At 38.1% G+C, this 27,656-nt stretch overlaps 1 protein-coding gene across 2 annotated transcripts in view; it reads left to right on the forward strand.

Moving 5' to 3' along the window:
• The window catches only part of Myo81F (Myosin 81F), a 227,652-nt gene that overhangs the window by 43,795 nt on the left and 156,201 nt on the right, over window positions 1-27,656 (forward strand). For both annotated transcript variants that reach the window (XM_067116921.1, XM_067116922.1), the window contains exon 2: window positions 5,128-5,234. In XM_067116921.1, coding sequence (XP_066973022.1) covers window positions 5,128-5,234 — 107 coding nt within the window. The remainder of the gene's footprint in view (window positions 1-5,127; window positions 5,235-27,656) is intronic.

Here is a 27,656-nt window from a genome sequence, read left to right on the forward strand (position 1 = left end):
GCAAGGACCTACACCCTGTTTCTTATTTTTCACCTGTGGCAATGTGTGATATATATATATATATATATATATATATATATATATATATATATATATATATATATATATATATATATATATGAATGGTCTGTGATGCGTGCGTGCCGCCGTCAGAGAAAGAGAGAGAGAGAGAGGCCATGAAGCTTGCAAAACTATCCCCTGTGAAATCCAATTGCTGAGAACCGGGAGGGTAACACCCTGTGGAGCCACTCCCTCTAATAGGATTCTAAAGGGAAAAAGAATGACATTTGAATCTCTCTCTCTCTCTCTCTCTCTCTCTCTCCAGTCTCGCAACGCAGCGCGTTCATGTCAGAAGCCGAACGACCAGTATTGCTGTCGTGGGTCGTAGCTGGGTTGGAAAGGAGGGATATATTCCTAAAATTCTCTCTCACTATTATTTCTCTAATAATTGAATGTTTTTTCGGGGGGGGGGTGCGTATGGCCCTCCTTTGCGTGACGCCAGCTTATGTAACTACAAAGGATTCAGTCATTTATTTGCATTGCATACTCCTTTAGTGTAGTTTGTGATCTAGGTTCTTCGAGTTTAGAATACCACCTTCTTTGTCGTGGGGTGCTGAATACCGAATCATTAATTACCAACTTCGAAAGAATGATTTCTGTAACAAGAATCTCAGATTAATTTTACATACCATATAAATTTTGGGGAACATCTGATGCGCCTCGATGCCACTCCAATATATGACTGAAATATAGGTTGTCGTATTTATTAGGTAACAGTGATTGATTGCCCATATGTTATGTCTATACTGCTCAGACCAGACTCCCAGGGAATTTATTTTTTCGACACTGCTCTTGCCTGCTCGTAACATCACGGGAGTTTCCTGTCATTTTTTTTTTTATATAGTTTCGCATCGATGGTGCTCATTACAGTGCGTGTAGCCTATGTAGCATTTATTTGAATTAATGGCAACAGGGTTTTTCTGGCAGTGCTACGACGTCTGCTGGAAGAATCATAGCCAACCTTTTATATAACTTTGTTGCTCTAGTTGAAGTAAGTTTTTTTTATAAAAATATTAAGTTTTTTTTATAAGAATATTATGCGCTAACAGGTGATATTCTTCTAAAGATGATAAATTGAAACAGTCAGGCGGAGTGAGTCGCTGTTTTGAACTTCCTCCTCCGATATGTAGCCTCTGTCGGCTCGTGGTTTATTCGAGTGTGATTTTTTGCAGTCACGTATAGATTTAAAGGCAGTGTCGCATATTTTTTATACAGACCCAATCTGAAATAACATTGCAAAACTCAGGCAGTTTCACCTCTGTGTTTCTCTAATGAGCTCTTGATAGGAATACACTAATAATATTGTACAAATTCTATATTTTTCCATTATTCACGAATCTTAAATTAAGCTGGATCGTTTACCTTCGTTTATGATTGGTTTTAATTAATTAACTTGGCAGGAAGACCAAATTTTTCTCGCTTCATATTTCATAGTTTGCATATTTTAAAGCGTTATTTCGGTTTCACGGCTTCTGTGATATGTGTAATTCTTTCCGCTGTAGCCAGACGTTTAGAAATACATTTTCATCTTTGTGAATCGAAGATCTGGAGAAATGATTTTGTGGTCTTTTTTATTTAAATTTTTGTTTATTATTTCTCAGATTATCATAAGTTTTTGGTGTTTATTATTGTCTTTCTTGAGATCTAACTTATCATGGGGTCAACAGAGTGCATTGCTGACTTCATTCATTTTCTCTCTGTCTCAGTTGTTAATCATATATTCATAATTACCACAATAACCACTTCACATCTCGATTTCCTCACTCACCGTCACTATGAGCCTCGGGCAGAACCCAGTGATAGACTCGTAACTGGTGGTAGGATTCGAACTCGTGCTTGCGAAGATGGGGTGAGGTTACTCTTAACCTCTCGGCTATGTATAGATTAAATATAAGACCAGTTCAGGTCATTGCGGTTGTTATATATGTGTGTGAGTATGCATGTATAGAGATGTATATATGTTTATATAATATATATGTACATATGTATGCATAGATATGCAACACACACCCACACACACACTTACAGTATATAAATATATAAATATATAATTATATATTATATATATATATATATATATATATATATATATATATATATATATATATATATATATATATACATATATATATATACATATACATATACACACACACACACACACACACACACACATTAACCTCTCGGCTATGTAGATTAAATATAAGACCAGTTCAAGTCTGCGGTTATTATATATATGTGTGTGTGAGTATGCATTTATATATAATATAATATATACATATGTTTATATACTTTATATGTACATATGTATTTATATATACACAACATACACACACACATATATATATATATATATATATATATATATATATATATATATACATGTATATACACATAATTTCTTGAAGACGTCCTATGATAGTGTACCATATTAGTTGATGGGTTTCGCAAAGGCGTACAGTTATTTAGCCAGTAACTCCATCCATCGTAGCGAACAAAGAAGTTTCTGTTACAGTACTTGGCGAAGGCTGTGTCGCTTTGTCCGTGCGTTATTTGTTTGTTTGGTTTTTCGTGCTGTGTCAATTATGATTTGTTGCTTTGCAATTGGTACTGAAGAGTAATTTCAGTTGATCAAGAGAGTTTTATTGTATCAGTGAGTCAAGTGAAAATTCTTATTTTTGTCTCTACTTATCCTATTTACGAATTTTTCCTTGTTTTTATTATCTTATAAAAAATATGCTAGTCTTATTTGAATAACTTTATAAATGTTGATAAGATAGTTTTGTTGTATGAGTGAGTTAAGTGAAAAATCTTATTTTTGTCTCTTCCATGACAGTTTTTCTCTTTTGAAGAATAACTTGTCATGTTTGATTTTTATTGTCTTTTAAAAAATATCTATCTGTCTTATCTGAATAATTTTTATCAATGTTTTACCCCATTTACGTATTTGGTATGGCACTGTGAAACCCTTTTTTTAATTTTTTTTTAAATAAACAATATTAATTTCTTATATAAAACGTTGCTTTGATTATATCTACGTAAAGTCTCGTATCAAATAACGACCATACCCAATGGTAAAAAAAAAAAAATGATAACTTACCCGATGAAGTTGTATCACAACTTTTTCTGGTGCATTGTGGGAGTCCTCAGCGTCAGCTGTCCTTTGTTTTGAAGATTATAAAGGCGAGTGGAGGAGGCTGAAATGACCTTCATTCATACTGTGGAACGCGGCGTTATTCTGACTTTGTCAGATCAGGATGTCTTTTGTGCTGTTACTCATTGCTTGGACGTTTTTGGAGAAATTTCCGGACGGAAGCTTATTTGTTCGTAGGTCAAATGCGTTTTTCTGCTACGAGGGGACGGGAGAGAGAGAGAGAGAGAGAGAGAGAGAGAGAGAGAGAGAGAGAGAGAGAGAGAGAGAGAGAGAGAGTAATTGGTCAGAATTTTGCTTATTGTTTTAGTGAATGTGTTTGTCCTGAGAGAGAGAGAGAGAGAGAGAGAGAGAGAGAGAGAGAGAGAGAGAGAGAGAGAGAATTTGGTCAGAATTTTTTTTATTGTGTTCATGAATGTGTTTGTACTGAGAGAGAGAGAGAGAGAGTATTTGGTCAGAATTTATTTATTGTATTCAGGAACGTGTTTGTACTGGAGAGAGAGAGAGAGAGAGAGAGAGAGAGAAAGTATTTGGTCAGAATTTTTGTTATTGTGCTCATGAATATGTTTGCACTGGAGAGAGAGAGAGAGAGAGAGAGAGAGAGAGAGAGAGAGAGAGAGAGAGAGAGAGAGAGAGAGAGAGAGAGAGAGAGGAGGCATTTGGACAGAATTTCTCTTGTGTTCGTGAATGTGTTTGTACTAGAGAGAGAGAGAGAGAGAGAGAGAGAGTATTTGAGTTTGAATTTTTGTAAGGTTTGTAAATATGTTTGACATAGAGAGAGAGAGAGTTTGTATTTTATTAAGGTTTGAATGGGTTTTGACAAAATGCATTAGTGTTGTATGTCATTAACTGAACGTGTTTTGCTTTAAAATGCATTAGTGTTGTATGTTAGAGGTGAAGGGTAGAATGTCCTAGCGTCAGAGAGAGAGAGAGAGAGAGTTGTCTTGTATGTTTATTGTGGTGTCGGACCTCATTGCGATCAGCAGTTCATCATCTCAATAATCAGGTATGATGATGCTTTGCAGACCTCAAGTATTTCTCTGGAGTGTCACCATTACTGAGATGAAGTTGAATTTGTTTGTTTGAGAGAGAGAGAGAGAGAGAGAGAGAGAGAGAGAGAGAGAGAGAGAGAGAGAGAGAGAGAGAGAGAGAGAGAGGTGATGTTTATGCTTTTTCTACAACTCTTCACATGATTTAGTACCAACATGAATATGTATAATATATATATATATATATATATATATATATATATATATATATATATATATATATATATATATATATATATATATATATATACTATATACTATATACTGGTCACTTCACCAAATACGTATGTAATTTTAATCATCACAATATATATTGCTTAGATATGCTTGTCACTAATAAGCCTAAACCAATTGAATGAATATATATATATATATATATATAATATATATATATATATAATATATATATATATATATATATATACTGTATACTGGTCACTGCAAATACGTATGTAATTTTAATCATCACAATGCCTTCGTTGCTTAGATATGCTTGTCACTAATAAGCCTAAACCAATTGAATGAATATATATATATATATATATATATATATATATATATATATATATATATATATATATATATATATATATATATATACTGTATACTGGTCACTTCACCAAATATGTATGTAATTTTAATCATCACAATGCCTTCGTTGCTTAGATATGCTTGTCACTAATAAGCCCAAATTGAATGAATATATATATATATATATATATATATATATATATATATATATATATATATATATATATATATATATACAAAATGTTTGTTTTTATTTCTTCTAGCCCAAAAATGAGTATAACCACAAGCGCAAAATCCTTTCTTTCTTCTTTTTTTCTTCTTCTTCCTCTCTTGCAGGGAGCCGGGCGGAGGACGGCGTTCCGGACATGACCGTCCTCTCGGACATCAACGAGGACGCCATCAACCACAACCTCAGGGTCCGATACCTCCACCATCGCATATACGTATCCTTTTTCCTTATTGTTTATCGATTCTGCTTCAGTGCCGCCTACGTGGTGTGGCTGAGTGCAGAGCAGAGGTAAGGAGGAGAGTAATTTGTTGTTCTTTTATCTTGGTTTGCTGTTACTCGTCAAAGGCTGATTCACATCATACCGTCACGTCACGTCACGTCACCGACACGTCACGTCACCGACTCATCACGTCACGTCACCGGTATACTTAACTTCTTGACCCACCAGCCGGGCCTTGCATTCACACTATCCGTCACAGTCCCGTTCAGTTCGTGCCCAACGTCAGCGACTCGAAGATTTTAGCTGCAAGAAACTTGCATAAGCACCGTCACGTTACGTCACGTCACGTCAAAATATTCTTTCCAGGAAAACGTGTCGTGATGTGACGGTGAATGATGCCGTGTGCTTGATGGTGACGTGACGTGATGGTGGGAACAAGTCCGTTTGATTACATGTAAGAAATTCTCACGTACTTTGACGTGACGTGATGTGTCGGTGACGTGATCTTATAGTGTGAATCAACCTGACTAGGCTTTGGCTGGAGGATAATGTATGTTTAATATTGATGCCGGTTCCCTGAACACTTCGGTTTCCTCGTAATTCTGGAAGAGCTATGGTCGTTGTATAGGTCAAGGTGTAAAGTGCATTGTACACATAGGCTATAGATAGCAGAAGTGACAAAAACGAAAAAGAGCTATTTAAGCAGGAAGGAATTTTACATTCGTGGAAGGGGCTCCAAAATGTGACCTAGTTTATGTTTCCCTTGATTATTCCAGAATTTCTGTAACGAGTTTCAGGGAAATATAGCTGGTGAGTTGACTGTTTGCCCATGGAAAAAGGCAATTATTGTTTGAATCCTGTGTTCGTTGAAAGGTGGGTGGTGGCCTCCAGTGAACAGTATATATATATATATATATATATCAATTTTTAGCTTATAACAAGATATACTGAATTTGTTATATATAATAAAAAATATACATATACATATATATATATATATATATATATGTTTGCGCCCGGATCCAAATTCATCTCAGTATCTAATCAGCTAGGTTTCATATCCCATTACGAGTACCATTACATACAATTATTATTATTATTATTATTATTATTATTATTATTATTATTATTATTATTATTATTATTATTCAGAAGATGAACCCTCTTCATATGGAACAAGCCCAGGGGGCGGCCGCCATTGACTTGAAATTCAAGCTTCCAAAGAATATGGCATTCATTAGAAGGAAGTGACAGAAGGTACTCGGGTATAAAGAAAGAAAAGATCATCTATTAAAAAAAAAAAAAAAATTAAAACATTCATCGTATAAAGCAATCTTCTTCAAAATAGCAAACTGTGAAAAAAGTGAAAACCAGAAAAAGGAATAAAGGGGAAGAATCACATTCTATAAAAGGAAGAATGACAGACGAAAGGACCTCTTCGCAGATTCCGCAGGAGAGGTACTGATATCCCGCAGGCCCTGGAGAGGAGACTTTAAGACCACCGCTGAGTATTTTCCTGGCTTCGGAATTGATGCAAGAATTGGCCTGGCAAGAATCTTATTGGGTATTGAAAAGATCGTATGTGGAGATAGACTGAATTATAAAAAAAATTTTTTTTTGCTTGATTTGGTAGTATATCAAAATAGTTTTGGGCTGAATAATAATAATAATAATAATAATAATAATAATAATAATAACCATGAACATAAGTCATTCAGATTAGAGGGCTGGTGTTTACAGGCTGTGATGCATTAGGTCCCGTCATTGGCCTGACTCCATACCATTGAGATAATATAAAGATTAGATTCAACAAGCAATTTTTCAGATTCAGTATTTGAGAGTAATAAAATTTCCAGAAATGCCAACATCTTTTAAAGATGTGTAGGTAACTCGTAATATTATATATTTACTTAAAGTTTGTAGATAAGTAGTACGCCAATCATACAACATAAACAAATATTTAATGTTTGCTATCCCAGTGTGCCAATCATACAACATAAACAAATATTTAATGTTTGCTATCCCAGTGTGCCAATCATACAACATAAACAAATATTTAATGTTTGCTATCCCAGTGTGGCTGTTGGAAACCGAATGACTCCGAGGCCAGGTATAGATATAAAGTATTGAGATGTAGCCAGAATAGATTATGATGGAAAGATCAAGAACTGGGCCAACTGAATCTCAAAGGCCATTGTCAGAATTAGACAAAACTAATACGTAAAAACACCTTGATTACAAAGAGCATTTCATACAGAAGCACATATTGTCATAAATGATGGAGGAAGAGAACCTGAACCCAGAGCTAAACAGTTTTTATTTTACTTTTTAAAAATAAAAAAATACAATATTCACATTATTTCAACAATTAAAATGTTGAATACACGATTTTTTTTTTACAATTTTATCCAGTTTTCCTCATACAAAACTCCTATCAAAATTCCTATAAACCATCTCAGATAATTTAATCTCCCCTTAAAAAAAAAAAAAAGGTTCATTTTCGGTCAGCTTCTGCACACGGCTCATCCACATACCGTACAAATAATTACAAATAAGAAGACCTGCAGCGTTCCCATCTTTTTCACATTCAGCTCCAATGTCTAACATTAATAGTCTGACGGTTGAGGCAAACCGTAGACGCAACTGAGCCTCTCCTCGTCTCCCTTGACATAATTCACACTCGCGTTCACACGCATGACCATCGCTAATGGCGATGCACATCAGCAGCCGTCTTTCAAATATGGCAGCTGGCTCGTTCGTCTGGAGAGCTGAGGAGCTTTTAGTGGTCACACCTAAAACTGGAGGTGTCCGGAAGCATGACTGGAGTCTCGGCTGGGAAGATTGGGAGTGGTTGAGGGAGCGTTTTTTTTTTTCCCCCTTGGGGAGGGAGGTGGGGCGGGGTGGGTATGTGAAGGGTTTATTGTATGTGGTTTTCTTGGGATGAGCAATTGCGATTTCCTCTCTCTCTCTCTCTCTCTCTCTCTCTCTCTCTCTCTCTCTCTCTCTCTCTCTCTCTCTTCCCGATTTGCCTGCAGTCTGGAGAACTCGATTTGGTTAACTCTGATGCGTTTCTGTGTCTTGTTTCGATTTGAATTCAAGCGCTCAGTTTGTGAATTGTTTTGATTTGAATTCAAGCGCTCAGTTTGTGAATTGTGCTGATTTGAATTCAAGCGCTCAGTTTGTGAATTGTGATGGTTTGGATTCAAGCGCTCAATTTGTGAATTGTGATGATTTGAATTCAAGCGCTCAATTTGTAAATTGTGATGATTTGAATTCAAGCGGTCAATTTGTGAATTGTGATTTGAATTCAAGCGCCCAATTTGTGAATTGTGATTTGAATTCAAGGGCTCAATTTGTGAATTGTGATTTGAATTCAAGTGATGATTTGAATTCAAACCCTTAGTTTGTGAATTGTGATGATTTGAATTGAAGCGCTCAATTTGTGAATTGTGATGATTTGAATTCAAGCGCTCAATTTGTGAATTGTGATGATTTGAATTCAGGCGCTCAATTTGTGAAATGTGATTTGAATTCAAGCGCTCAATTTGTGAATTGTGATGATTTGAATTCAAGCGGTCAGTTTGTGAATTGTGATGATTTGAATTCAGGCCCTCAGTTTGTGAATTGTGATGATTGGAATTCAAACGGTCAATTTGTGAATTGTGAAATGCAGGTTGATGATGAAAGTTTAATTATAAAAATTGAATGATAAATGGGCACTCAACTGAGTTAATTGAACACATAACTCTAGAGATTATATAGGCTAACGAGGTGCATTTCTGATTATGTTGTCCAGAATTTCTGTATCTATTTGCGGGTTTCTTGTATTTTTTTATGGTTAAAAGATGGGTGTTTCATTAACTCTGTCACTGCGAGAGAAGTGTAAATGGACTGATATCCTTCTCAGGCGATGGCAGGTGAAATGAGTTTGAAAGCAGAGGATGGCAAAGGAAATATCAGATTACAAGCCATATGTAATGATGCTGGCCTCATTACCCTCTGCCTGTTCTGGTAGTAGATACATGACTGTAATTAGCTCTCTCTCTATCTCTATCTCTCTCTCTCTTCCTTCTTCTTCTTCTTGAAGGTGCCGAGAAAGAGCATCATCTTTTGAGGACAAAAGAATAGGGAGGGGATTTTCCGCAGCTGTTGTTGTGAGGTAAGGTCTCAGTGTGGAACAGTGCCTCCCCCCCTCCCAAACCGCCCATCCTCACCTGCCATTTCATAGCGTTTCATCTGTCTCTCTCATTTGGAAAATTGGGGACTCGACCGTAGTTTTCTTACGGTGCCATTCGTTAGTGTTATTTGCCTCTTCCCCCTTCTTCTCTACGTCTGTAAATATTTGATGTAGAAGCTTTGGCGGGAAGAGTCTCTCTCTCTCTCTCTCTCTCTCTCTCTCTCTCTCTCTCTCTCTCTCTCTCTCTCTCTCTCTCAGACAAAAAGCAACGCAACTGTTTTTTTGAGTCGTGGTTTACCGGCAGACAATTTGTTTTTAGTTTTCTGTAAAAGAAAACTATTGAGATGGCTTTGTCTGTCCGTTCGCACTTTGTCTGTCCGCCCTCAGATCTTAAAAGCTACTGAGGCTAGAGGGCTGCAAATTGGTATGTTGATCAACCACCCTCCAATCATCAAACATATCAAATTACAGCCCTCTATAGCCTCGGTAGTTTTTATTTTATTTATAAGGTTAAAGTTAGCCATAATCGTCCATGTGGCAACGATATAGGCCAGGCCACCACCAGGCCGTGGTTCGCGGCTCATACAGCATTATACCGAGACCACCGAAAGATAGATCTATTTTCGGTGGCCTTGATTATACGCTGTACAGAAAACTCGATTGCGCCGAAGAAACCTGGGCGCATTTTTTGCCTGTTTATATTGCTCTCCTATTAGAAAGTATTCATTCCAGTCGTTTGTATTGCTCGCCTATTAGAAAGTATTCATTCCAGTCTTTCTGAACAAGAAAATGTTTGTTACAAATTGCAACCTTCCCTTTGTGCTCTGGTATTGTTTCTCGGCAAGTCTTCAGCCAAATAAATTTCCCTGAAGCCTAAAAGCTTTTAACAATGGACAGCCTAATTTTGCAGCGGATCGTTGAATGCCAAAACACCAGCGCCCCACAATGGCAGATTTTGAAAGCTTTGTTGAGTTACCCGATTAATTTCTGCCGGCGTTGCTTTTCCTCCTTTGCGTTTTATGTCAGGAGTCCTTTGTAGTTTTCGAAAATCTCTCGCATGTTTTTGTTTTCAATTTGTGAGAGATTACTTTTCTTGTCTCCGTCTTTTTTTAGTCAGTTTTTTCGCTCAATTTCCAGACATACTGGACCTTTGATGTAGTGGAAGGGAACGTAAAATGTATATGATTAGAGAGAGAAAAAAAAATATACCTTAGTTTTACCAGACCACTGAGCTGATTAACAGCTCTCCTAGGGGTGGCCCGAAGGATTAGACTTATTGTACGTGGCTAAGAACCGGTTGGTTACTTAGCAACGGGATCTACAGCTTATTGCGGAATCCGAACCACATTATAGCGAGAAATGAATTTCTATCACCAGAAATAAATTCCTCTCATTATTCATTAGCCGGCCGGAGACTCGAACTCGGGCCTAGCGAGTGCCAGCCCACAACTCTCCCAACGAGGAACTATATGATTAGAGAATGATTACAGTTTATGTATATTTGACGTAAGTTTTTTCCCTTCTAGAACCAAATGAAGATGGTGTCCGTACGAACCCTTAAACGTTGCGAGTTATGAGAGATGAAACGTTCGCATGGTCAAATACACAAATAAGATAATGTTTTGAGTGAAAGCAGAGATGAGCCTTATCTGAGTTTGGACTGCTGCAGGTTGTTTGTCCAGCGGAAAGGGAAGGGGGAAAAAAAGGGAGCTATAATCAACCTGTTCAAACAAATTAAAAGGGGCTTAGGAGGTCGGAGTTGCACTTCGCTTAGGGTATCACTCGTGATGTAAGTCTTCGCTTGGTGTTCAGGTGAACTGGTTGAAAACAGCCAGTCATGTTCCTGAAAGTACCTTGTATGGCACGTCCCTAACTGAATTTAGAGCAATTTGAGTCCGTCTTTGCAGTGTTGATCTCTTTCTAGGTTATTCTTCAGATTAATCCATTTCTTTCTTCCTTTGCACTATAGAGAAGCATTTCTGATTAGACGGTAGACTTGTCGGCTTGCACTCGCTAGGCCCGAGTTCGAGTCTCCGGCCGGCTAATGAAGAATTAGAGGAATTTATTTCTGGTGATAGAAATTCATTTCTCGCTATAATGTGGTTCGGATTCCACAATAAGCTGTAGGTCCCGGTGCTAGGTAACCAATTGGTTCTTAGCCACGTAAAATAAGTCTAATCCTTCGGGCCAGCCCTAGGAGAGCTGTTAATCAGCTCAGTGGTCTGGTAAAACTAAGGTATACTTAACTTAGATATGCAAGAATAGGGAAAATGGGTATCATTCGTGATTTAAATCTTCAGTTGGTGTTCAGTTAAACTGGTTGAAAATAGTCAAGTCATGATACTGAGAAAGTGCTCCGTCTGTCAAATCTCTAATTCAATTTTGAGCACATTATGTCCTTCTTTGCAATATTGCTCTCTTTGGAGAGTAATTCTTCAGATGCAGAAAGGGAAAATTATATCACAAGGTTCAGAGATATGTAATAGCTGTCTTGTCTGTTCAGAAGATCGTCCCTGAAGCCACAGACAGTTATTAAATCAAGGCTGCTACTCTTGTCTAAAGAAATATATATATATAAATAAATAAGTAAATAAATACATTAAAATAGAACTAGAGTTACCAACCTTGCAGCAAGCCTTTTTTGTCTGATGCAAGCGGCAGCGTATCGTAACGAGGTACTTATGCCGAGAATACCAAGAGGAAAAAAAAAAAAGAAGCTGATTACGCTCTAAGAAGCTTGACAAATGACGCGGTTAACGAGATTCAGGGCTTTGTTTAATGAGGTGTCTGGAATGGCCCTGAAGTGCCCCAGGTCTCTCACACACGCGGTGGCCGAGTGTATCATTAAGACAAACATTCAAAGGAAGAGAATGTTTTTCAGTTGTTATTATACTTAAAAGGAGCTGAAGTCTGGAAAGTACAAGTGTCTCAATAACTGGCATGCCCCCACAATTTAAAAGCAATTGAAGTCTGGAAAGTACAAGTGAATAACTGGCATGAGAGTTGATGCAATCGTGGGGGTCTGAGGGTGGGAAGAAAGGGAATGATATTCAGTGTAGGTTATGACGCTTTGCCCCCCAGCCCCCCTCCCCCCCAAAAAAATTAAATTTAAAAAAACTATTTTTATACTTAAAAAGGGGTTGAAGACTGGAAAGTACAAGTGAATAACTGGTATGGGAGTTGATGCAATCGTGGGAGTCTCACGGTGGGAAGGGAATGATATTTAGTGTAGGTTTTGCCGCTTTGCCCCCCAGCCCCCCAAAAAAAAAATTAAATTTAAACAAACTATTTTTATACTTAAAAAGGGTTGACGTCTGGAAAGTACAAGTGAATAAACTGGGGGAATGATATTCAGTGTAGGTTTTGCCGCTTTGCTCCCCAGCCCCCATAAAAAAAAATGAAATTAAAAATGTTATATTGAAACTTCTCTCAAGAAATTCGAGCAGTCTCTTGTTGACGGCATTTGTGAAAGATGAGATCTTTAAGGGAAATATTTCGGGAATCTTGAGATAGGCAATGATCATACACGACAAAAATAGAGACAATTAATGATCGTTTTAGTTTTTAGATATTACGATTTGTAAAATTAAGGTAAGCAGGAGTATGAAATACACTAGGGACTCTTCGTCGTGAATAAAGAGAATGAAGGAAGGTAGGAGGGATTCTATGTGAGTAATTCTGAATACATTTTCACTCTCGGAGTTGTATGTGTGTGTGTGTGTGTGTGGGGCCTCCTGTTCGCCTGGAGGACCTACTTACTCTTTTTAGGCTTCTCTGCTTCTGTCCTCCTCCACATTCATTCATGATTAAGGTCTTTGCCCACTAGAAGAACCCCCCCTCCCTCACCCTCTCTCTCTCTCTCTCTCTCTCTCTCTCTCTCTCTCTCTCTCTCTCTCTCTCTCTCTCTCAACAACCCCGCCCCTATTAGCCAAAGCTAATTCTCTCTTTCCCTTAACTACCAGTGCGCCAATGCCAAAGCAAATAGAGAGAAAATACGGCGAGGAAGAGAGAGGGAGAGAATGTATGTATGTATGAAGAGGAAATGCGTGCGTGTGTTCGTGTGGTGAGAGAGGGGGGTGGGGGTTGGGGGGAGTGTTGGGTGGGTGGGTGGGTCAGCGTTTTAAAGGTGAAAGGTGGGAATGTATGTATGGGTCTGGGGAACAGACCTGGAGGAGGAGGAGGAGGAGGGGGAGGAGGAGAAAGAGGTGGGTGGAAGAGGAGATCCAGGATTGCTTTAGTTGGATGGGAGGTTTTGGAGGTTGAGGGAATCGGGGGAAAGAGGAGGAGGAGGAGGAGGAGGAGGAGGAAATCGAGGTGGAGGAAGGAGGTTTTGTTGGAGGAACGGAGAGCCGAAGAGGTATGCGGGTGACGAGGTTTGTATGAACAGAAAAGGTTGAATAACTGGAACGAAGAACTTTAAATGACGCGAATGGAAGTAGAGGAATGGAGGAGGAAAGAAAGAATAATCGGTTGGTGGAGAAATGCCGGTGAATTAATGATTGGAGCACAAGGGAAGGATAAGGAGACGTTGTATTTTTAAAGAGAATTTCCCATTTGTAGCGCTAAACATTTCTGCTGGAGCCATTTGCTGCAAACGTCAACGCTGGACGCCAGGTTGATGGAATGAAATGTCGAGCAGAATTTTCTTTTTTAATACAGATTGACTTCTCTCTCTCTCTCTCTCTCTCTCTCTCTCTCTCTCTCTCTCTCTCTCTCTCTCTCTCTCTCTCATTAAGTCACTGGAATCTTGTAGATGACGAGAGCCCAGGCATAAGCGTTCAAAGCTTGAGATATTGTATTTTCTTTTTACCAGTGCGTGATGAACACCTCTTAGTGACGAAAACGTCCTTGGCCCGTCTTGTAAAAAGAAAGAAATTTATTGTGATTGATAATCCAAGCATTAAATTATATAGGAGGTAGGTAGTCCACTGTGGTGGCCCGTAGCCTGGTTAGAGGATTGCCTGAGGCTAATATTTTTCAAGGAAAAAGATGTGTGGTTAATAATTTATTTTTTTGGTGGTCTGTTCTTCCCAACATTGGTTTTATTGAATATCATATGTAGGTTTATCTAAACCAGGTACTTAATTTTCTTTATATGTCTTGAGATTTCATTACATAGCCTATATGGAAGTTTACCCGTACCAGTTAAATCATTTGTTAGTTTTTGAGTTGAAAATATGATTTTGTTGCATTCCATACTCTGGTTTCTCAAAAGCATAATAATATTGTTGATACAAATACAGTATATATATATATATTTATATATATATATATATATATATATATATATATATATATATATATATATATACATCATATGATTCATATACAATATACAAACACATAATATATTATAATATGCATTAGATTACCGAAGGAAAAATCCCTTCGGTAACATATATATGAAAATAATGCAATAAAACGTTTGTATGATTGAATATTTATATATATATATACACATACAATATTATCATGCATTAGATAAACGTGTGTATGGAATGCAATAAAATAATATTTTCAACCTACACACACACACGCACACACACACACATTATATATATATATATATATATATATATATATATATATATATATATATATATATATATATATATATATATATATATATATACATACATACATACATACATACATATACATAATAACATTGTTGTCATTAGCCTTCATAATTCCTTGCATGTAGAAGACTCGGCAGAACCTCTCTCTCAATCAGCTGCAGGTTTGGATAGCTATGGGCCTCGTGGAATTCGGATCATATTGGCAAGACGACTCTTCAGCAACGTTTTATGAAACCCCTAAATTTTGAGAATTCCTGGCCACGTTCCACGAATATTGCTCCTCCACTTGAGTACGCAAATCCTCAGTCTGATGTTATTGGACTGAGACTGGGTTAATCCCCTGCCTGAATAATCTGGATTAACGAAAGTGAATAGTTATAATATTGACATCATGGTGTATGTTTTACGGGTCAGTGACTTGATCACGTACGGAAGGTATTGGATTTCAGGATTTATTACGACTGTATAATGTTTATTGCTAGTTCCTGCAACGCTTGTTCTGTTACAAGGTGTTACAATCAACCCTTCGCTTTCATCCGGGTTGCGGATTTCATTAACGTGGCGTTTTTGCAGTATCCATATTTGATGTATGTTATACTTAAACTTCAGTGCATTGGAGATGCGAGGCATATGCACGTATTTATTTTAAATCATGCTGCTCTCCTCACCCAATAGTTTTGTGATTTGTTGAAGTATCTGTGTTTGTAATGGAGATATCAATGTTTTGAAAGTTTTCACGGTAGACCGATAGATTTTTTTTTTTTTCAGTTTTCTGAAAAGAAAAGTTTTGTGCCGCACTTTTTTCTGTCCGCCCTCAGATCTTAAAAACTACTGAGGCTAGAGGGCTGCAAATTGGTATGTTGATCATCCACCCATCAATCATCAAGTATATCAAATTGCAGCCCTGTATCATCAGTAGTTTTTATTTTATTTGAAATTAAAGTTAGCCATAATCGTGCTTCTGGCAACGATATAGGGCAGGCCACCACCGGGCCGTGGTTAAAGATTTATCGGTCGCTGCTCATACAGCATTATACCGAGATCACCGAAAGAAAGATCTATTTTCGGTGGCCTTGATTATAAACTGTAGCGGCTGTACAGAAAACTCGATTGCGCCGAAGAAGCTTCGGCGCGTTTTTTTACTTGTATTATACAGTATCCTGTGTCCATTTTCCCGAAGAGGAGATGGGGTTATTTACTCCTGAAGCAGGTAGGCGACGGATCTAGGCCACGTATATAATCTTTTGATCGAGATCAAACTAATGTCGATGATTGTTGGCAAAGTCGATTTTCTTCCGAGATCCCGTCGTGGTTGTCGATGATTTATCAGATACTGAAATCGACTTGTACAGTACGAAGGGTGGTGTTGTGAGATCTCTCTCTCTCTCTCTCTCTCTCTCTCTCTCTCTCTCTCTCTCTCTCTCTCTCTCTGGGTTATATTGCCTTTTGAATACATAGACGCATACACATTTTATGTATATATATATATATATATATATATATATATATATATATATATATATATATATATATATATATATATATATACATATATACATATTTATATATACATATATAGTTTATATATATATATATATACATATACATATAATATATTGTACATATACACACACATAATATATATACATATATTATATATATATATATATACACATATACACACACACACATATATATATATATATATATATATATATATATGTGTGTGTATAATATATTTTACACACACACACATATATACATACAGTATATATACACTTGTATATATATACATAATGTGTGGCTGAATGTTTTCAAATAATCCTTCCTGGACTTAAAAATTGTTTTAAAAGTTACACAGATTTTGATAATGAAGCTATATACTGAATAATTCATCTTGTATCCTCCTCCCAGAAGATTTAATTACTCGCTGCAATTGAACGCAAATGCAGCCGAATGGACTTGCAGCCGTATTAACAGGAGTTGAGGGCCGCGGTGCCCACCTCCTTCGTTTTGGGGAGGGGAATGGGTGTAGCAGCAGGGACTCAAAGGATTGCTTCTGAAGGATCCAGTCGGCTTTGAAATGAATGTATATGTTGAACACAAACACTCGCTTAAGTGTTGCTGAGAGAGAGAGAGAGAGAGAGAGAGAGAGAGAGAGAGAATGAATTTCTTTCCTTTACAGAATTTTTGAGTTTTAAATGTAGAGAGAAAGGGAGAGATTTTAATATTTTTCATATGAAACGATTTACTTGCGATATATTTTACAGGAATTTGTGTGGTTTTAAATATTGATTACGACATAAATACACGCAGAAAGGGAGAGATTTTAATATTTTTCATATGAAACGATTTACTTGCGATATATTTCTAGAGAGAGAGAGAGAGAGAGAGAGAGAGAGAGAGAGAGAGAGAGAGAGAGAGAGAATTTCTTTCCTTCACAGGAATTTGTGTGGTTTTAAATATCGATTACGGTATAAATATACGCAGAAAGGGAGGGATTTTGATATTTTCCATATGAATCTATGTACTTGTGATATATTTCTAGAGAGAGAGAGAGAGAGAGACGGACGTTGCCTCTGAAATGTGATTTAAGATTATCAGTAAAAATTTTGATTAATAGTAGTTTTGGAAAACAGTGTACAAGTAGGCATAGTCTGTAAATGTTTGGCTAGTCGGTTCGGTTTGCAAGATGAGACCCTATTCAATGGAAATTAATGTCTGGCCGACTTAATTCAATCGACAGAGTAAATCTGGTCATTAATATTCATCCTTACACGTCCGCCGACGAAGTTAGGCCTACAGGTAGAAGGTTATGCATTCATTCTTGGTGCTTTTTATTTAAGAAGTTTGTCTTTGAACCAGAAAAATGTTGATGGGTTCAGGAAAAAGAAAAATCCTTGTTCGCCAGAGACGTAAATTGGGTCCTTGATAGGAAGCCGACTGTGGTGGGTCGTAGCCTTGGTGGAATATGGTAGGGGACAGGTCTCACCACAAAAGACCTTCTGAGATCTGGAAATTGAGCTACCCCCTTAAAGGGAAATTTTATCTTCTGCGTCACCAGTAAATGAATGTTAGTTTTTATGAAATTTCATAATGTCGTGAGTCACTACAATAGTGAAGAATGCACACTGATGTGAGTGTAAATACGTATATTTTATACATATATGTATACTTTGCATCAGTGGGGATTTTATCAACAATGCTCATGTTGCTTTTGATTTTAATTAAAGACATACAGAGTCCATAGTTTGCGCAATTAAAGAACTGAGTGCTTTTAGTAAAGCCCTGTACATGGGAGATTATCACCGGTCAGAGAAACGTACATACCCTTCTTAGGAATATGTAAACGGAAAATAAATGATATTTAGAACATTACTTTGTCTGTTAGTTAGCCACTTTACAACCGATGCATGTTTAATGTAAAGCATAAATGACGCGTGCCTCTAATGATTCATTCACTAACGTGTGCTGATCAATTCATGTTCGGCATTCAGATGCATCTCGTGGAGGCAAGACAACATCTGCATTGTTTATTCACAGGGCGATGATGAACAACTCTGAGGGGCCGACTGAGAACATTACGAGCTCTGGTGGGGTCCCTGGGGTTGGGGGTGGCGGGGTGGGGGGGGGTATAAAGGAATAATTGTGAAAAGGAAGACGACAGAAGCACGTGACAAGAGAGAGAGAGAGAGAGAGAGAGAGAGAGTATTGATCTGACGTCCTGATATCTCTCATCTCTCTCTCTCTCTCTCTCTCACTCTCACTTTCGTTTGCTCCTTCCCTTCCGGATAATTGTTTCCTGCCTATTCCCCTTTTTATTAAGTTCTTTTATCTCTCCATATCTTTGAAGAGTCCAGAAGTGGGGGATATCCCTTTGAAAGTGCCTTTCCTTCCCCCCCCCAACCTCCCCCCTTCTTATATCTCGTTTACCTTATCTTTCGGCCTTTTTTCTTTTTTTTTCTTCTTCTTCTTCTCCTTCTTCTTGGCTTTTAGCCCCTCGACCCACTTTCCTCCCTCCTTGCTGTGTTATTTCAAGTGTTCCGGAGTTGTCCTTGAAGCCTGGGTGAGGATATGTATAGTCCGTTTATGGAAATGCCTCTTGCTTTCTCTGTCTCTTTCTCTTTTACACTATCTATCTATTTATCTATCTATCTATCTATCTGTCAATCTATCTATCTATATATGTATATGATTATTATCACTTTTGTACGTGATTCATTTATCACACATTTTCATCTGTGGTAATGTGTGATATATATATGAAGCCTGTTTGAGGATATGTATGGTTTGTTTATGAAATCCTTCTCTCTCTCCTTCTCTCTCTCTCTCTCTCTCTCTCTCTCTCTCTCTCTGTAACAGACCATACATATCTTGATAGATAGATAGATAGATAGTAACATTAAGCCATTTCCTTTTACTGTGGTTGGCTCAAGAATAAAAAAATAAAACACAACGATCACTGCCAAATTCATACTTCAATCGCTGAATCGTGGATGAACCCCCTGTGCTGTAAAACTCTCATAACATACGTTTCACATGCATCCCTATTTTGCACGCATTCTCTCGTTTCCTTTATATATATATATATATATATATATATATATATATATATATATATATATATATATATATATATATATATATATATATATATATATATATATATATATATATATATATATATATATATATTATTGAAAGTGCAACGAGTTGGGCGACGAAGGTTATTGGACAAGCGCCCGGCTTACATTTGCGAGGCCTGTGGATTGCTCCCAGCCCACCTCTGCAGACCTACTAGAAAAACCGGAAGACTGTACCAATTCACCATCTTTTTTTTTTTTTTTTTTTTTTTTTTTTGTCTGTCTATTTTACTCTGCTCTCCTTTCTTTAGAAATCCAGTAACACTTTTATCCAGAGCTTAAAATAACCAGTTTAGTTCGGGACGTCGTAGTTGGGTTTACACCCTTCAAGAGAACTCAACACGAGTGTGTTTTGCCATCATCATTTTAATCTGCCTTGTTTCAGCCCGTTCTTTAGTCAGCTTCTTTAACTCCGTGTTTACCCTCCTCCACTTCCTCCCTCTCTTCTCTCTTCACCTCCTGGTCCTAGCATCTTCACCACCACCGTCATCATCATCATCATCATCATCATCATCATCACTTCCCTGCTAATCTAGTCGTATGGTGGCCTTGAACCGCAGTCGTTGTGTCACCTCCTAAGCTCGGCTGTTGGCGCCTTCCTTCGGTTCTGTTAATATCGGAGGTGTGAATCAATGTTAAGAAGTTGCAAAAGAGTAACATAAAATTAAAACGATAGTCTAGCATGTAGGTGAGAAGATTTTCGGCCGGTCAAGCAAACATTATCAAGATAAGGTAGGGAATGTGATCAAGGGTTGGAAAGAGGGAACGTTAAGTTATTTAGTAACTCAGTTTTTTAATAATATATATATGCACACTTCTGCTTTGTGGATCTGGACTTTATTATAATTATTATTCTAGTTATTGAAAGTACTGATGGACTTGGATATAAGGTCCCAAATTGGGAAAGAACAGTGACCGATATTGAGGTCACTGAAAATGTGGTTGTGTGTGTGTGTGTGTGTGTGAGAGAGAGAGAGAGTGAGAGTGTGTGATAATATCATCCTGGTGTTAATCTGTGTCGTTTTATTAAACTTTCTGCCTCGGAGAGGGAACGATTTTCCTCGGCAGTTTCCGAGAGAGAAACAAAGGATATGAACTAAGTTTGCGGAAGTTTCCTAATAACTTTTTGTCTCTCGAATGGCCCAGATGTGGGTTCCTCCTAATCGACGTTGGAACAGACCCAGTGTTTGCTGCTGTTGCCGTTGCGGATGTTTCTCTCGCGATGTTGCATTTATGGATGATGTTTCTCTCCGTCTCCTTCGCCAATGAAGTGGTGTTTCCGGTGTTGGGTTAATCGCCCCTTGTTTAAGCGTCTTTGATGGTTTGCCTTTGTCATTGGTGTTTGTCTTTTGGCGTTTGGACTTTGCTTTTTGGTTTGGTTATCGTGATAATTGGTTCGTGATTACAGGCCTCCCAAATGAATGGGTTGATGTTCGTCAAAATTGATGTTTTTAACTTTCAGTGTCATCACGTGGTTCCTGAACTGACATGTTTTTTTTGTGTCTTCATTTTTTTTTATAATCTCAAAGAACTTAACCTCGTGATTGCTATCACAGGAAGCACTCTTCCATTTGCTTAATGAGTTTTAGGTCCGACATATTTTCTTGTGAAATTTGGTAGCTGATTGTTGCTCAACCTTTTATTATCAATTAAGTTTCAACTTGTTTTTGCTCAATTTTAAAGTAATTTTTTTTTACTCGTTAGGCCATTAACACCCACAGTATAAGTCGTTGTGCACACCTATGGAGAAGGCTCATCAACAGTGCATTGAATTCCCTACAAAATGCCTACAAACTCGCTCTTCCCAAGTGTACGCCATCTTTCCAGTGCCCCTTTCCATTTATCCAGCACTGTCTGCGTTTTCCTCTCCACTTTCTTACACTTCCGAATCATATGGTGATGATTATTACCAACACATCATCCTCCATTCTCTCCACATGACCAAACCGTCCCAGAACTCTCTGATCTGTCCTGTCACGCACGCGAACTCTTGTCTCACTTTCAGGCACCTCCAGATTTGTGGAAAGTCGGATTGAATTCCCTTTCTCTTCCGGAGATATGCGAGAACATTGCCTTTGTGGCAAGTCCATTATCTCAGAGGAGGAGGAGGAGGAGGAGGACAATTTCCATGACTATGTCTCTGTCCACTGGAGCCGTGCCAGAATCTCTTAGCTTGTTCCGTTCTCTTTGTGGTAATGGAGGGTAGCTTTCAGTGGTAATTGCCGGTCGTTGTAATTTGATAACCTAGCGGATATGATGATGAGTTGTATGTACGTAGAGAAAAAATAAGAGAAGGGAGACACATTGCTTTTTGTAATGGATGTACAGTACTGTTGCTTTTTTGTAATGGGTTATAATATGTACTGTTGCTTTTTGTAATGGGTTATAATCTGTACTGTTGCTTTTTATAATGGTTATATAAACTGTTGCTTTCTGTGATGGGTTATATAAACCTTTGCTTTTTTGTAATGGGTTATATATGCAGTTGCTTTCTGTAATGGGTTATATAAACCAGTTGCTTGTTGTAATGGGTTATAATGGACTTTTGCTTTTATAATGGTTTATACATGTTGTTATTGTTATAGCAATGAGAATGTTGATAACGATAATATGTATATTTTAGTAATTAAAGAATGATTATGATAATACTATTAAAGGTGAAGATGGCAATAAAAACTATCATTATTATGAAGTTCCACATTTTCCTGTGGCTGTTATCTTGCAACGCCTTTTTTTTTATAGTGGTTGTAAATTTCCATTCATTGTGCTGTACTTCATCTTTATTAAATTTTTTCTTGGTCCCTCCTCACCCCGAACGAGTGTCGGGGTCCACTTGTTATGCCTTTTGAAATCTTTCCAAATTTTACGAATATGATCTTTTTAAGACTCTACTTCGTAATAACATTCAGTAGGTCTTTCTATTTCAAATTCCTTCGTAGGGAATTTGTGCTGCCCTTGAAATGGCATTTATTTATCCTGGTATACCAAAACATTTCTCTCTCTCTCTCTCTCTCTCTCTCTCTCTCTCTCTCTCTCTCTCTCTCTCAGTTCTCTGAGAGGACATGGACATAAATTCTCTCTCTCTCTCTCTCTCTCTCTCTCTCTCTCTCTCTCTCTCTCTCTCTCTCTCTCTCAGTTAGTGTAGGTGTTTTCGATTTTCCTAAATTAGCCGAGTGAGAAGACATGAATTGGCGTAAATCCTCTCTCTCTCTCTCTCTCTCTCTCTGTCGTAATTACTTTACGTGTTTTCGATTTTCCTAAATTAGCCGAGTGAGAAGACATGAATTGGAGTAAATCTCTCTCTCTCTCTCTCTTTTCTCTCGTAGTTAGTGAGGTGTTTTTTTGATTTTGACAGTGACATGAATTAGCGTAAATCTCTCTCTCTCTCTCTCTCTCTCTCTCTCTCTCTCTCTCTCTCTCTCTCTCTCTCTCTCGTGTAGGTGGTGTAGGTGTGTTTTCGATTTTTCTAATCTAGCAGAGTGAGAGGAGGAAATGAATTGGCGCAAACAGGATCAAGAGGTTAATTACTGCCAGGGCCTAAGCGTGACCTCTGAGAGCATCCAAGTAGACTTGTATTTCATTTTGTCATTTAAGTTTTGTTTGATGTTTGGTGTCTGTAGTTTTATTAGACATTTACCGGCATTTCTCCCTCTTCCAAGCCTTCTTTTTGCACTTATTGTGGGAACACTGAAGGATGAATCTTGTCTGATACTTAAGTTTTATTTAGTTATTTTCATACTACTGTTTTAGCAAATATATATATATATATATATAAATATATATATATATATATATATATATATATATATATATATATATATATATTTATATATATATATATATATATATATATATATATATATATATATATATATATATATATATATATAAATAACACACAATCACGTGTGGAACAGAAATAAATTTCTGACTCACATCAGGATCGAACCCAGGGCTCTCAGTCGCAAGACAAGACCGCTCCCAACCTGATGTGAGTCAGAAATTTATATATATACATACATACATACACACATATTATTTTGATCCATTACAAAATGTGATTTTGTATATTTATCAGCGTTCCTCATTTATTTTGTTTTTCTAACTCTCCTCCTCTGGTTTCGTGATTTGAGGCGCATGTTTGTAATGTTTAATATACAAATAACTCAGTGCATTTATTCTGATTTATCATCACTTCTGTATTTTTGTTAGAACTCCGGCATGTACTTATGAGTACTAATCTTCTAGTTCATGATGATATTTGATTATCTAATTTTTTCATTCTTCTTCTTTTATTGCTTTTGATTGTGATTATATTTTGGCTGTAATTTGTGCATTCGGGATAGTTCTCGTATTTGAATAACAAGATAAAGATTGAATTGATATTAACGTTACTCTGGCTTGTTAAAACAAAGAAATGCGTAAGAAGACTGACGACTCGGCACGTTCCAGCGTATTTCATTGATAGCTTAAAAGGTCTGCGCAGATGGAATTCTTCCCTGTTCGTTGGTGGCATTTTCAGCACCATTCAGCGCGATTCAGGATTTTAAATGCGCTTCCAGCTGCAGAATTTATGGGCCATTGATTCGCTGTTGCTACTTGCTGTAGCTGTGCGAGTACTTTGCCTTCGTTACAGGGCTGTTCATTTGTTTTTACGCAGTGCTTTTGCTGCTTCAAGCGAGGAAAGTGTGGGTGCTGTTTTTATCACGTTAGGAGAGTTGTGGACTTTTACGATTTTAAGAATTTCAAGACTGGCTTCTGATATTCAACAAATTTCTTTATCAGGGATGTCAGGGAAAACTGTCAGATTAAATTACGAGCTATTCTCTCTCTCTCTCTCTCTCTCTCTCTCTCTCTCTCTCTCTCTCTCTCTCTCTCTCTCTCTCTCTCTCCATGCAGTGTGGACTTTTACGATGTTAAGAATTTCAAGACTGGCTTCTGAAATTCAACAAATTTCTCTATCAGGGATGTCAGGGAAATCTGTCAGGTTCAAGTTACGAGCTATTCTCTCTCTCTCTCTCTCTCTCTCTCTCTCTCTCTCTCTCTCTCTCTCTCTCTCTCTCTCTCTCTCTTTCTACATGCAGGGGAACTTTTACGATGTTAAGAATTTCAAGACTGGCTTCTGAAACTCAACAAATTTCTTTATCAGGGATGTCAGGGAAAACTGTCAGATTCAAATTACGAGCTATTCTCTCTCTCTCTCTCTCTCTCTCTCTCTCTCTCTCTCTCTCTCTCTCTCTCTCTCTCTCTCTACATGCAGTGCACCCCCTTATTTGTACTTGCGTGCTGCAAAGCATGACCTTCTCCGGGGTTTGCGTTCGAGCCGATCGTTACAATGCGTATGAGTGCCTCGATGGAGTTGCAAGGAGGGGGAGAGAACGTGTTTGCAATCTTCGCTTGTTGATTCTTGTAACTGTATTTGTTAGTGTCTTTGTTCTGTGCCTGTCTTTTGTTGTGAAGATGCGAGTTGTGTTTGCGTGGTAACAGGTGTGTTTTTGTTTGTTCTGTATATGAAAAGGGTAATTTTTTGTTCGTGTAAAAGACGTGTCTCGGTGCGGCGTCTTTCAGTCGGTTATCTGAACGTCTTCTACCCTTTAATATTATTGTCATTCGTGTTTTCGCGTTTGCATGCAAGTCGCTTGAGTATTCATGTCAGTTTTTTTTTATTGTTTTCGTAACGTGATGCAGCCCACTCGAACTTATCTTCTGTATTATTGTTAGTTTCCATTTGGTTTGTTAAATCTTTCCAACCTTGCTGTACTTTCTGTCTCTCTCTATCTATCTGGCTCTCATTTCGGTACGGTCGTCCCATAGAACGGTGGCCAGAAGGTGTGACAGCAGTGATGGTCGCTCTGCCACGCCCTGTGGCGCTTACGCCCCTCTTCCAGTGGCAGATTCCCCTTCCCTTATCCCCTCCCCCACACCATATCTCGGCTCTGAGAACCTTCTACTGTCCAGCCATCCATACTCAGTGCTGGCGCCAGTAGGTCTCTCTCTCTCTCTCTCTCTCTCTCTCTCTCTCTCTCTCTCTCTCTCTCTCTCTCTCTCTCACCGAATGTTGGTTCCCTGCCAGTTAGTAATTCTGGTAACGAGAATCCTTCTGCGAGGAACAGAGGGAAAGGTCGGAGGTCCTTTCCAGATATCGTAAATCCGCGGCTTGGTTGATGCCAGTGGCGATTCTCTGTTCTGTTGCTTCAGAGATTTCTCTACGTTATTTTGTTCTTTATTCTTTATATTTTATCATAGTATCCTGTAATGAGATTGCTTAACCTATTCTCTCTCTCTCTCTCTCTCTCTCTCTCTCTCTCTCTCTCTCTCTCTCTCTCTCTCTCTTGCTAATTTTTCGTAGCATCCTGTAATGAGATTGCTTAGCCTATTCTCTCTCTCTCTCTCTCTCTCTCTCGCTAATTTTTTCGTAGCATCCTGTAATGAGATTGCTTAGCCTATTTTCTCTCTCTCTCTCTCTCTCTCTCTCTCTCTCTCTCTCTCTCTCTCTCTCTCTCTCTCTCTCTCTCTTCCTAATTTTATCACAGTATCCTGTAATGAGATTGCTTCACCTATTCTCTCTCTCTCTCTCTCTCTCTCTCTCTCTCTCTCTCTCTCTCTTTCTCGCTAATTTTATCGTAGTATCCCGTAATGAGATTGCTTCACCTATTTCCCGCCATCCGGAATAGCCATGCTTAACATTGTTCCCCGGGCATCCTGGCCTACTTGCAACGCGCATTGCTGAAATACAGCGCCCGGACTCATTTTGCGGCGTTCGGCCGATTACGTCCGCGAATATCGGCTTAGCTTTGTCGGAAATAGCCACCGCCGTCGCGCTAATTAGTCTGTTGGTTTTCACGTCGACCGCGGAAAGAAGAATGGAATCCATCCCCCTTTTGTTGAAGAAAAACTGCTTAACGAGAGTTTGCTTTTGTCAAAACTGTGTCATGGATTGGTGGTTGTGGTATGCACAGGGGAAGGCCATTTTGGAATTCCTTCCTGCTTCCGTTTTCCCATAAATATAACTTTTCCTTTTGGGGGGGTAGTGCCGTCTGTGCAGCTCGTGCGGCGCACTGTAGGTTCTTTGCGGCGTGCCTTCCTTGGGCCCCTGGCTGCAACCCCTTTCGTTCCTTTTACTGTGCCTCCTTTCATATTCTTTTTCTTCCATCTACTTTCCGTAACCCTCTCCTAACAATTGATTCATAGTGCAACTGCTTTGAGGTTTTCCTCCTGTTACACCTTTCAAACCTTTTACTGTCAGTTTCCGTCTCAGCGCTGAATGACCTCATAAGTCCCAATGCTTGGCCTGTGGCCTAAATTCTATATTCAGTTCAGTTCATAAATATAACTTCCCATCCCTTTCGTATTTTGGGCGGGCCTGGGCTACCTAAGAACTCCCGGTTCCTCGTCCCGCCGGCTTTGGTAGCTATGGTGTGCACAGGGGAAGACCATTTTGGAATTCCTTCCTTCTTCGGTTTTTCCATAGACATAACTTGCCATCCCTTTCGTGTTTTGGTTTTGGTCTGGCCTGGGCTACCTAAGGACTCTTGGATATTCTGCGGTGGTGCGGTGGTTATGTCGGCGACGCCTGCGGCAAAAGGATGAGTTTGGATTTAATTTTAGCCAGGCGAGTCGAGGGGAAATTAAAGTAGACGTCGCGTCGGAGTAATGCGTGGTTGCTTGTAGCGCGCTCGCGCGCTCTTAGTGGGTCGAAGCATTCCTTTGTTGTTTTAAGCAAGAGTGTTCATTGTGATGCTGCCTTTTTACAAGTTGTTTGTGTTCGTGGACTGATGTGATAATAATTATTGTTAATAATTGTTATTAAATGCTTGCCTGCACACATGCTACTATGGCGGCAACGCGCCCGTTAATGCGTATAAATATATATATGTGTGTGTATGTATGTATGTATGTATATATGTACATACACACACACATACACATATATATATATATATATATATATATATATATATATATATATATATATATATATATATATATATATATGATCGTGTTTGCATATTTGCGT

This window comes from Macrobrachium rosenbergii, chromosome 14 (assembly GCF_040412425.1).
Source record: "Macrobrachium rosenbergii isolate ZJJX-2024 chromosome 14, ASM4041242v1, whole genome shotgun sequence".
In the NCBI taxonomy this organism is placed as follows: Eukaryota; Metazoa; Arthropoda; class Malacostraca; order Decapoda; family Palaemonidae; genus Macrobrachium; species Macrobrachium rosenbergii.